Source organism: Phyllobates terribilis, unplaced genomic scaffold (assembly GCF_046119375.1).
Source record: "Phyllobates terribilis strain yellow unplaced genomic scaffold, ASM4611937v1 Scaffold_14__1_contigs__length_39327217, whole genome shotgun sequence".
NCBI classification, from domain to species: Eukaryota; Metazoa; Chordata; class Amphibia; order Anura; family Dendrobatidae; genus Phyllobates; species Phyllobates terribilis.
The window spans coordinates 19,558,911-19,571,737 of NW_027362774.1; the positions used below are offsets into that span (position 1 = coordinate 19,558,911).

The window sequence follows — 12,827 nt, forward strand, 5'->3', positions numbered from 1 at the left end:
GCCTCCTCTTCCTCCTTTGCTCCGCAGCCTCCTCTGCCCTCTACGATCCACACCCTCCTGTAATCTGCAGCTTCCTCTGCCCCCTGCAGCCTCCTGTGCTCTGCACCTTTCCCTGAACCCTACACCCTCCTGTGCTCTGCAGCCTCCTTTTACCTCCTCTGCTCCGCAGCCTCCTGTGTTCCATAGCCTTCACCGAACCCTGCAGCATCCTCTTCCTCCTGCACTCCATAGACTCCTCTGCAGCCTCCTCTGCCCCCTGCGCTCAGCAGCCTTCTCTGGACCCTGCAGCCTCCTTTGCCCCCTGCGCTCAGCAGCCTTCTCTGAACCCTGCAGCCTCCTCTTCCTCCTCTGCACTGCAGCCTTCACTGAACCCTGCAGCCTCCTCTACCCACTGCGCTCCGCAGCCTCCTTTGCTCTGCAACCTCCTCTTCCTCCTTTGCTCCACAGCCTCCTGTACTCTGCAGCCTCCTCTGCCACCTGCACTCCGCAGCCTCCTGTGCTCTGCACCTTTCCCTGAACCCTACACCCTTCTGTGCTCTGCAACCTCCTTCTTCCTCCTGTGCTCCGCAGCCTCCTGCGCTCCACAGCCTTCACCGAACCCTGCAGCCTCCTCTTCCTCCTGCACTCCATAGACTCCTCTGCAGCCTCCTCTGCTCCCGGGCTCCGCAGTCTCCTGCGCTCCATAGCCTTCTCTGAACTCTGCAGACTCCTCTGCTCCACAGCGTTCTGTGCTCTGCAGCCTCTTCACTCTGCAGCCTCCTCTTCCTCCTCAGCTCTGCAGCCTCCTCAGCTCTGCAGCCTCCTCTTCCTACTGTGCTCTGCAGCCTCCTCTTCCTTCTGTGCTCTGCAGCCTCCTCAGCTCTGCAGCCTCCTCTTCCTCCTGTGCTCCACAGTCTTCTCTGAACTCTGCAGCCTCCTCTTCCTCCTGTGCTCCACAGCCTTCTCTGAACTCTGCAGCCTCCTCTTCCTCCTGCGCTCCACAGCCTTCACTGTACTCTGCAGCCTCCTCTTCCTCCTCTGCTCCACAGCCTCCTCTACCCCCTGCGTTCTGCAGACTCCTCTGCTCCACAGCGTTCTGTGCTCTGCAGCCTCCTCTTCCTCCTGTGCTCTGCAGCCTCCTCTTCCTCCTGTGCTCTGCAGCCTCCTCTTCCTCCTCAGCTCTGCAGCCTCCTCTTCCTCCTGTGCTCTGCAGCCTCCTCTTCCTTCTGTGCTCTGTAGCCTACTCAGTTCTACAGCCTCCTCTTCACTCTGCAGCCTCCTCAGCTCTGCAGCCTCCTCTTCCTCCTGTGCTCTGCAGCCTCCTCAGCTCTGCAGCCTCCTCTTCACTCTGCAGCCTCCTCTTCCTCCTGTGCTCTGCAGCCTCCTCAGCTCTGCAGCCTCCTCTTCCTCCTGTGCTCTGCAGCCTCCTCTTCACTCTGCAGCCTCCTCTTCCTCCTGTGCTCTGCAGCCTCCTCAGCTCTGCAGCCTCCTCTTCCTTCTGTGCTCTGCAGCCTCCTCAGCTCTACAGCCTCCTCTTCCTCCTGTGCTCTGCAGCCTCCTCAGCTCTGCAGCCTCCTCTTCCTCCTCAGCTCTGCAGCCTCCTCTTCCTCCTGTGCTCTGCAGCCTCCTCTTCCTCCTGTGCTCTGTAGCCTACTCAGTTCTACAGCCTCCTCTTCCTCCTGTGCTCTGCAGCCTCCTCAGCTCTGCAGCCTCCTCTTCCTTCTGTGCTCTGCAGCCTCCTCAGCTCTGCAGCCTCCTCTTCACTCTGCAGCCTCCTCTTCCTCCTGTGCTCTGCAGCCTCCTCTTCCTCCTGTGCTCTACAGCCTCCTCAGCTCTGCAGCCTCCTCTTCCTCCTGTGCTCTGCAGCCTCCTCTTCACTCTGCAGCCTCCTCTTCCTCCTGTGCTCTGCAGCCTCCTCAGCTCTGCAGCCTCCTCTTCCTTCTGTGCTCTGCAGCCTCCTCAGCTCTACAGCCTCCTCTTCCTCCTGTGCTCTGCAGCCTCCTGAGCTCTGCAGCCTCCTCTTCCTCCTCAGCTCTGCAGCCTCCTCTTCCTCCTGTGCTCTGCAGCCTCCTCTTCCTTCTGTGCTCTGTAGCCTACTCAGTTCTACAGCCTCCTCTTCCTCCTGTGCTCTGCAGCCTCCTCAGCTCTGCAGCCTCCTCTTCCTTCTGTGCTCTGCAGCCTCCTCAGCTCTGCAGCCTCCTCAGCTCTGCAGCCTCCTCTTCCTCCTGTGCTCTGCAGCCTCCTCTTCACTCTGCAGCCTCCTCTTCCTCCTGTGCTCTGCAGCCTCCTCAGCTCTGCAGCCTCCTCTTCCTTCTGTGCTCTGCAGCCTCCTCAGCTCTGCAGCCTCCTCTTCACTCTGCAGCCTCCTCTTCCTCCTGTGCTCTGCAGCCTCCTCTTCACTCTGCAGCCTCCTCTCCCTCCTGTGCTCTGCAGCCTCCTCAGCTCTGCAGCCTCCTCTTCCTCCTGTGCTCTGCAGCCTCCTCAGCTCTGCAGCCTCCTCTTCCTCCTGTGCTCTGCAGCCTCCTCAGCTCTGCAGCCTCCTCTTCACTCTGCAGCCTCCTCAGCTCTGCAGCCTCCTCTTCCTCCTGTGCTCTGCAGCCTCCTCTTCACTCTGCAGCCTCCTCTTCCTCCTGTGCTCTGCAGCCTCCTCAGCTCTGCAGCCTCCTCTGCTCTGTAGCCTCCTCTTCCTTCTGTGCTCTGCAGCCTCCTCTTCTCTGCAGCCTCCTCTTCCTCCTGTGCTCTGCAGCCTCCTCAGCTCTGCAGCCTCCTCTTCCTCCTGTGCTCTGCAGCCTCCTCAGCTCTGCAGCCTCCTCTTCCTCCTGTGGTCGGCAGACTCCTGTCCACACTCAGCGCCTCGTTAGCGCAGTAGGTAGCGCGTCAGTCTCATAATCTGAAGGTCGTGAGTTCGATCCTCACACGGGGCACGAATATTTTATTGTATTTTTCCATCTTTTGCTTTGTTCCCGCTTCTCCTCTCCGGTCTCTGCGGCCGCCGCTCCGGTTGTTACTAACTGTTCTCGGGCAAGAGGGATGGAAGCGGCCGCAATGACAGTGGGTGTGTCCTGTTTTATGTGTAGGCGTGTCTCTACAAAATGTGGGTGTGCCCCGACATGGAGGGGGCGTGTTACTGCATAGAGAGGGCGAATCCCCCTTGTGAAGTGGGCGTGTCTAGACCTGGAGTAGGCGTTCCCCTGCGGGAGGGGGCGTGTGTCGGTCTGTAGTGGGCGTGTCTTGGCCTGGAGGGGGCGGTCCCGGCTGTCTGTGCCGCTGTGCTCCCAGGGATGGCGGTGTGTGCCCGCTTCTGCGGGGTCGTACACTCCGGGGGATGCCGGCAGAGGCAGCAGCCGGGAGGAGGAGGAGGCGGCAGCAGCGAGACGGAAACGGAGCCGGAGGACGGGGAGGCGGCGGAGGTGCTGCGGGTGGAGGTGCAGCCGGCGCCCCGGGGACCCCGCACTCTGCTGCAGCTGCCGCCGGAGATCCTGGTGGAGATCTTCTCCTGCCTGCCCGGCACCGAGCTGCCGCCGCTCGCCCTCGTCTGCCGCAAGTTCCGCCAGATCCTCAGCACCGACACCATCTGGAGGAGACGCTGCAAGCAGGGTGAGGCCCGGACACCGGGAGGGGCGGGGCAACCGGGAGAGGGCGGGGCCACGGGAGGGGCGGCACTACGAGGAAGGGGGAGGGACTACAGGAGGTTATTACCCCGGGTATCAGTGCGCGGGGGAGAAAATTATCCGTTTACCTTTTTAAGCCATGAAATGTTTCCTTAAATCGTCCTGTTTGTGATCTATAGATCGTCAGATCCAAATCCCTAAATCCAGTGATCCAGTCTCTGAGGTTGAGGCATTTGGGACCTCACATCTCTGTTTAATCTGCACTTAAAGGGGCAGTGTCAGCACAGAATGACTGTTCAGACTAAGTCCTGCCGCTCTTTGCTTCACGGTGGCCAATCATGTAAGTGCACCTTCTCATCTGCTTGTTTGATTTGATTGACAGCTCTGGCTTCATACAGCCGAAGAGGGCAGAGGTAGGTGGGAAGGTGTATTTAAATGATTGGCGGCACCTTTGTGCACCAAGCGCCTATACTTGATTTGTAGTCATTCTGTGCTGACACTGTCCCTTTAACATGTGTAAATTCAGCTGATAACGCTGCAGGAGAGAGAGGGGCCCCTGCACTTGTACCTGGCTGAACCATGTGACAGAGCACAGGTTATAATCCATAACCATCACTGTGTACATATATTACTGATCCTGAGTTACATCCTGTATTATACTCCAGAGCTGCACTCACTATTCTGCTGGTGCAGTCACTGTGTACATACATTACATTACTGATCCTGAGTTACATCCTGTATTATACTCCAGAGCTGCACTCACTATTCTGCTGGTGCAGTCACTGTGTACATACATTACATTACTGATCCTGAGTTACCTCCTGTATTATACTCCAGAGCTGCACTCACTATTCTGCTGGTGCAGTCACTGTGTACATACATTACATTACTGATCCTGAGTTACCTCCTGTATTATACTCCAGAGCTGCACTCACTGTTCTGCTGGTGCAGTCACTGTGTACATACATTACATTACTGATCCTGAGTTACATCCTGTATTATACTCCAGAGCTGCACTCACTATTCTGCTGGTGCAGTCACTGTGTACATACATTACATCCTGTATTATACTCCAGAGCTGCACTCACTATTCTGCTGGTGCAGTCACTGTGTACATACATTACATTACTGATCCTGAGTTACCTCCTGTATTATACTCCAGAGCTGCACTCACTATTCTGTTGGTGCAGTCACTGTGTACATACATTACATTACTGATCCTGAGTTACCTCCTGTATTATACCCCAGAGCTGCACTCACTATTCTGCGGGTGCAGTCACTATGTACAAACATTACATTACTGATCCTGAGTTACATCCTGTATTATACTCTAGAGCTGCACTCACTATTCTGCTGGTGCAGTCACTGTGTACATACATTACATTACTGATCCTGAGTTACATCCTGTATTATACTCCAGAGCTGCACTCACTATTCTGCTGGAGCAGTCACTGTGTACATACATTACATTACTGATCCTGAGTTACATCCTGTATTATACTCCAGAGCTGCACTCACTATTCTGCTGGTGCAGTCACTGTGTACATACATTACATTACTGATCCTGAGTTACATCGTGTATTATACCCCAGAGCTGCACTCACTATTCTGCTGGTGCAGTCACTGTGTACATACATTACATTACTGATCCTGAGTTACATCCTGTATTATACTCCAGAGCTGCACTCACTATTCTGCTGGTGCAGTCACTGTGTACATACATTACATTACTGATCCTGAGTTACATCGTGTATTATACCCCAGAGCTGCACTCACTATTCTGCTGGTGCAGTCACTGTGTACATACATTACATTACTGATCCTGAGTTACATCCTGTATTATACTGCAGAGCTGCACTCACTGTTCTGCTGGTGCAGTCACTGTGTACATACATTACATTACTGATCCTGAGTTACATCGTGTATTATACCCCAGAGCTGCACTCACTATTCTGCTGGTGCAGTCACTGTGTACATACATTACATTACTGATCCTGAGTTACATCCTGTATTATACTCCAGAGCTGCACTCACTATTCTGCTGGTGCAGTCACTGTGTACATATTACATTACTTATCCTGAGTTACATCCTGTATTATACTCCAGAGCTGCACTCACTATTCTGCTGGTGCAGTCACTGTGTACATACATTACTGATCCTGAGTTACATCCTGTATTATACTCCAGAGCTGCGCTCACTATTCTGCTGGTGCAGTCACTGTGTACATACATTACATTACTGATCCTGAGTTACATCCTGTATTATACTCCAGAGCTGCACTCGCTATTCTGCTGGAGAAGTCACTGTGTACATACATTACATTACTGATCCTGAGTTACCTCCTGTATTATACTGCAGAGCTGCACTCACTATTCTGCTGGTGCAGTCACTGTGTACATACATTACATTACTGATCCTGAGTTACCTCCTGTATTATACTCCAGAGCTGCACTCACTATTCTGCTGGTGCAGTTACTGTGTACATACATTACATTACTGATCCTGAGTTACATCCTGTATTATACTCCAGAGCTGCACTCACTATTCTGCTGGTGCAGTCACTGTGTACATACATTACATTACTGATCCTGAGTTACCTCCTGTATTATACTCCAGAGCTGCACTCACTATTCTGCTGGTGCAGTCACTGTGTACATACATTACATTACTGATCCTGAGTTACATCCTGTATTATACTCCAGAGCTGCACTCACTATTCTGCTGGTGCAGTCACTGTGTACATACATTACATTACTGATCCTGAGTTACATCCTGTATTATACTCCAGAGCTGCACTCACTATTCTGCTGGTGCAGTCACAGTGTACATACATTACATTACTGATCCTGACTTACATCCTGTATTATACTCCAGAGCTGCACTCACTATTCTGCTGGTGCAGTCACTGTGTACATACATTACATTACTGATCCTGAGTTACATCCTGTATTATACTCCAGAGCTGCACTCACTATTCTGCTGGTGCAGTCACTGTGTACATACATTACATTACTGATCCTGAGTTACATCCTGTATTATACTCCAGAGCTGCACTCACTATTCTGCTGGTGGAGTCACTGTGTACATACATTACATTACTGATCCTGAGTTACCTCCTGTTTTATACCCCAGAGCTGCACTCACTATTCTGCTGGTGCAGTCACTGTGTACATACATTACATTACTGATCCTGAGTTACATCGTGTATTATACCCCAGAGCTGCACTCACTATTCTGCTGGTGCAGTCACTGTGTACATACATTACATTACTGATCCTGAGTTACATCCTGTATTATACTCCAGAGCTGCACTCACTATTCTGCTGGTGCAGTCACTGTGTACATACATTACATTACTGATCCTGAGTTACATCATGTATTATACCCCAGAGCTGCACTCACTATTCTGCTGGTGCAGTCACTGTGTACATACATTACATTACTGATCCTGAGTTACATCCTGTATTATACTCCAGAGCTGCACTCACTATTCTGCTGGTGCAGTCACTGTGTACATATTACATTACTTATCCTGAGTTACATCCTGTATTATACTCCAGAGCTGCACTCACTATTCTGCTGGTGCAGTCACTGTGTACATACATTACTGATCCTGAGTTACATCCTGTATTATACTCCAGAGCTGCGCTCACTATTCTGCTGGTGCAGTCACTGTGTACATACATTACATTACTGATCCTGAGTTACATCCTGTATTATACTCCAGAGCTGCACTCGCTATTCTGCTGGAGAAGTCACTGTGTACATACATTACATTACTGATCCTGAGTTACCTCCTGTATTATACTGCAGAGCTGCACTCACTATTCTGCTGGTGCAGTCACTGTGTACATACATTACATTACTGATCCTGAGTTACCTCCTGTATTATACTCCAGAGCTGCACTCACTATTCTGCTGGTGCAGTTACTGTGTACATACATTACATTACTGATCCTGAGTTACATCCTGTATTATACTCCAGAGCTGCACTCACTATTCTGCTGGTGCAGTCACTGTGTACATACATTACATTACTGATCCTGAGTTACATCCTGTATTATACTCCAGAGCTGCACTTACTATTCTGCTGGTGCAGTCACAGTGTACATACATTACATTACTGATCCTGAGTTACATCCTGTATTATACTCCAGAGCTGCACTCACTATTCTGCTGGTGCAGTCACTGTGTACATACATTACATTACTGATCCTGAGTTACATCCTGTATTATACTCCAGAGCTGCACTCACTATTCTGCTGGTGCAGTCACTGTGTACATACATTACATTACTGATCCTGAGTTACATCCTGTATTATACTCCAGAGCTGCACTCACTATTCTGCTGGTGGAGTCACTGTGTACATACATTACATTACTGATCCTGAGTTACCTCCTGTTTTATACCCCAGAGCTGCACTCACTATTCTGCTGGTGCAGTCACTGTGTACATACATTACATTACTGATCCTGAGTTACATCCTGTATTATACTCCAGAGCTGCACTCACTATTCTGCTGGTGCAGTCACTGTGTACATACATTACATTACTGATCCTGAGTTACATCGTGTATTATACCCCAGAGCTGCACTCACTATTCTGCTGGTGCAGTCACTGTGTACATACATTACATTACTGATCCTGAGTTACATCCTGTATTATACTCCAGAGCTGCACTCACTATTCTGCTGGTGCAGTCACTGTGTACATATTACATTACTTATCCTGAGTTACATCCTGTATTATACTCCAGAGCTGCACTCACTATTCTGCTGGTGCAGTCACTGTGTACATACATTACTGATCCTGAGTTACATCCTGTATTATACTCCAGAGCTGCGCTCACTATTCTGCTGGTGCAGTCACTGTGTACATACATTACATTACTGATCCTGAGTTACATCCTGTATTATACTCCAGAGCTGCACTCGCTATTCTGCTGGAGAAGTCACTGTGTACATACATTACATTACTGATCCTGAGTTACCTCCTGTATTATACTGCAGAGCTGCACTCACTATTCTGCTGGTGCAGTCACTGTGTACATACATTACATTACTGATCCTGAGTTACCTCCTGTATTATACTCCAGAGCTGCACTCACTATTCTGCTGGTGCAGTTACTGTGTACATACATTACATTACTGATCCTGAGTTACCTCCTGTATTATACTCCAGAGCTGCACTCACTATTCTGCTGGTGCAGTCACTGTGTACATACATTACATTACTGATCCTGAGTTACATCCTGTATTATACTCCAGAGCTGCACTCACTATTCTGCTGGTGCAGTCACTGTGTACATACATTACATTACTGATCCTGAGTTACATCCTGTATTATACTCCAGAGCTGCACTCACTATTCTGCTGGTGCAGTCACAGTGTACATACATTACATTACTGATCCTGAGTTACATCCTGTATTATACTCCAGAGCTGCACTCACTATTCTGCTGGTGCAGTCACTGTGTACATACATTACATTACTGATCCTGAGTTACATCCTGTATTATACTCCAGAGCTGCACTCACTATTCTGCTGGTGCAGTCACTGTGTACATACATTACATTACTGATCCTGAGTTACATCCTGTATTATACTCCAGAGCTGCACTCACTATTCTGCTGGTGGAGTCACTGTGTACATACATTACATTACTGATCCTGAGTTACCTCCTGTTTTATACCCCAGAGCTGCACTCACTATTCTGCTGGTGCAGTCACTGTGTGCATACATAACATTACTGATCCTGAGTTACATCCTGTATTATACTCCAGAGCTGCACTCACTATTCTGCTGGTGCAGTCACTGTGTACATACATTACATTACTGATCCTGAGTTACCTCCTGTATTATACTCCAGAGCGGAGCTGCACTCACTATTCTGCTGGTGCAGTCACTGTGTACATACATTACATTACTGATCCGGAGTTACATCCTGTATTATACTCCAGAGCTGCACTCACTATTCTGATGGTGGAGTCACTGTGTACATACATTACTGATCCTGAGTTACATCCTGTATTATACTCCAGAGCTGCGCTCACTATTCTGCTGGTGCAGTCACTGTGTACATACATTACATTACTGATCCTGAGTTACATCCTGTATTATACTCCAGAGCTGCACTCGCTATTCTGCTGGAGAAGTCACTGTGTACATACATTACATTACTGATCCTGAGTTACCTCCTGTATTATACTGCAGAGCTGCACTCACTATTCTGCTGGTGCAGTCACTGTGTACATACATTACATTACTGATCCTGAGTTACCTCCTGTATTATACTCCAGAGCTGCACTCACTATTCTGCTGGTGCAGTTACTGTGTACATACATTACATTACTGATCCTGAGTTACCTCCTGTATTATACTCCAGAGCTGCACTCACTATTCTGCTGGTGCAGTCACTGTGTACATACATTACATTACTGATCCTGAGTTACATCCTGTATTATACTCCAGAGCTGCACTCACTATTCTGCTGGTGCAGTCACTGTGTACATACATTACATTACTGATCCTGAGTTACATCCTGTATTATACTCCAGAGCTGCACTCACTATTCTGCTGGTGCAGTCACAGTGTACATACATTACATTACTGATCCTGAGTTACATCCTGTATTATACTCCAGAGCTGCACTCACTATTCTGCTGGTGCAGTCACTGTGTACATACATTACTGATCCTGAGTTACATCCTGTATTATACTCCAGAGCTGCACTCACTATTCTGCTGGTGCAGTCACTGTGTACATACATTACATTACTGATCCTGAGTTACATCCTGTATTATACTCCAGAGCTGCACTCACTATTCTGCTGGTGGAGTCACTGTGTACATACATTACATTACTGATCCTGAGTTACCTCCTGTTTTATACCCCAGAGCTGCACTCACTATTCTGCTGGTGCAGTCACTGTGTGCATACATAACATTACTGATCCTGAGTTACATCCTGTATTATACTCCAGAGCTGCACTCACTATTCTGCTGGTGCAGTCACTGTGTACATACATTACATTACTGATCCTGAGTTACCTCCTGTATTATACTCCAGAGCGGAGCTGCACTCACTATTCTGCTGGTGCAGTCACTGTGTACATACATTACATTACTGATCCGGAGTTACATCCTGTATTATACTCCAGAGCTGCACTCACTATTCTGATGGTGGAGTCACTGTGTACATACATTACATCCTGTATTATACTCCAGAGCTGCACTCACTATTCTGCTGGTGCAGTCACTGTGTACATACATTACATTACTGATCCTGAGTTACCTCCTGTATTATACTCCAGAGCTGCACTCACTATTCTGTTGGTGCAGTCACTGTGTACATACATTACATTACTGATCCTGAGTTACCTCCTGTATTATACCCCAGAGCTGCATTCACTATTCTGCGGGTGCAGTCACTATGTACAAACATTACATTACTGATCCTGAGTTACATCCTGTATTATACTCTAGAGCTGCACTCACTATTCTGCTGGTGCAGTCACTGTGTACATACATTACATTACTGATCCTGAGTTACATCCTGTATTATACTCCAGAGCTGCACTCACTATTCTGCTGGAGCAGTCACTGTGTACATACATTACATTACTGATCCTGAGTTACATCCTGTATTATACTCCAGAGCTGCACTCACTATTCTGCTGGTGCAGTCACTGTGTACATACATTACATTACTGATCCTGAGTTACATCGTGTATTATACCCCAGAGCTGCACTCACTATTCTGCTGGTGCAGTCACTGTGTACATACATTACATTACTGATCCTGAGTTACATCCTGTATTATACTCCAGAGCTGCACTCACTATTCTGCTGGTGCAGTCACTGTGTACATACATTACATTACTGATCCTGAGTTACATCGTGTATTATACCCCAGAGCTGCACTCACTATTCTGCTGGTGCAGTCACTGTGTACATACATTACATTACTGATCCTGAGTTACATCCTGTATTATACTCCAGAGCTGCACTCACTGTTCTGCTGGTGCAGTCACTGTGTACATACATTACATTACTGATCCTGAGTTACATCGTGTATTATACCCCAGAGCTGCACTCACTATTCTGCTGGTGCAGTCACTGTGTACATACATTACATTACTGATCCTGAGTTACATCCTGTATTATACTCCAGAGCTGCACTCACTATTCTGCTGGTGCAGTCACTGTGTACATATTACATTACTTATCCTGAGTTACATCCTGTATTATACTCCAGAGCTGCACTCACTATTCTGCTGGTGCAGTCACTGTGTACATACATTACTGATCCTGAGTTACATCCTGTATTATACTCCAGAGCTGCGCTCACTATTCTGCTGGTGCAGTCACTGTGTACATACATTACATTACTGATCCTGAGTTACATCCTGTATTATACTCCAGAGCTGCACTCGCTATTCTGCTGGAGAAGTCACTGTGTACATACATTACATTACTGATCCTGAGTTACCTCCTGTATTATACTGCAGAGCTGCACTCACTATTCTGCTGGTGCAGTCACTGTGTACATACATTACATTACTGATCCTGAGTTACCTCCTGTATTATACTCCAGAGCTGCACTCACTATTCTGCTGGTGCAGTTACTGTGTACATACATTACATTACTGATCCTGAGTTACCTCCTGTATTATACTCCAGAGCTGCACTCACTATTCTGCTGGTGCAGTCACTGTGTACATACATTACATTACTGATCCTGAGTTACATCCTGTATTATACTCCAGAGCTGCACTCACTATTCTGCTGGTGCAGTCACTGTGTACATACATTACATTACTGATCCTGAGTTACATCCTGTATTATACTCCAGAGCTGCACTCACTATTCTGCTGGTGCAGTCACAGTGTACATACATTACATTACTGATCCTGAGTTACATCCTGTATTATACTCCAGAGCTGCACTCACTATTCTGCTGGTGCAGTCACTGTGTACATACATTACATTACTGATCCTGAGTTACATCCTGTATTATACTCCAGAGCTGCACTCACTATTCTGCTGGTGCAGTCACTGTGTACATACATTACATTACTGATCCTGAGTTACATCCTGTATTATACTCCAGAGCTGCACTCACTATTCTGCTGGTGGAGTCACTGTGTACATACATTACATTACTGATCCTGAGTTACCTCCTGTTTTATACCCCAGAGCTGCACTCACTATTCTGCTGGTGCAGTCACTGTGTA

The 12,827-nt window shown here is 48.1% G+C and overlaps 1 protein-coding gene and 1 non-coding gene across 3 annotated transcripts in view; both read left to right on the top strand.

The window, feature by feature from the left end:
* The first annotated feature begins 2,830 nt into the window (after nucleotides 1–2,830).
* On the top strand, nucleotides 2,831–2,903 carry TRNAM-CAU (transfer RNA methionine (anticodon CAU)). Its single transcript has one exon. It is a non-coding gene; the product is annotated as a tRNA-Met (tRNA).
* Nucleotides 2,904–3,180: 277 nt separating this feature from the next.
* The window catches only part of FBXO31 (F-box protein 31), a 31,542-nt gene continuing 21,895 nt past the window's right edge, over nucleotides 3,181–12,827 (top strand). The window contains exon 1 of one of the 2 annotated variants that reach the window (XM_073659727.1): nucleotides 3,181–3,576. In XM_073659727.1, the coding sequence (XP_073515828.1) occupies nucleotides 3,261–3,576 (316 nt within the window). In that variant the 5' untranslated portion in view covers nucleotides 3,181–3,260. The remainder of the gene's footprint in view (nucleotides 3,577–12,827) is intronic. The other variant, XM_073659728.1, reaches the window with a different exon arrangement.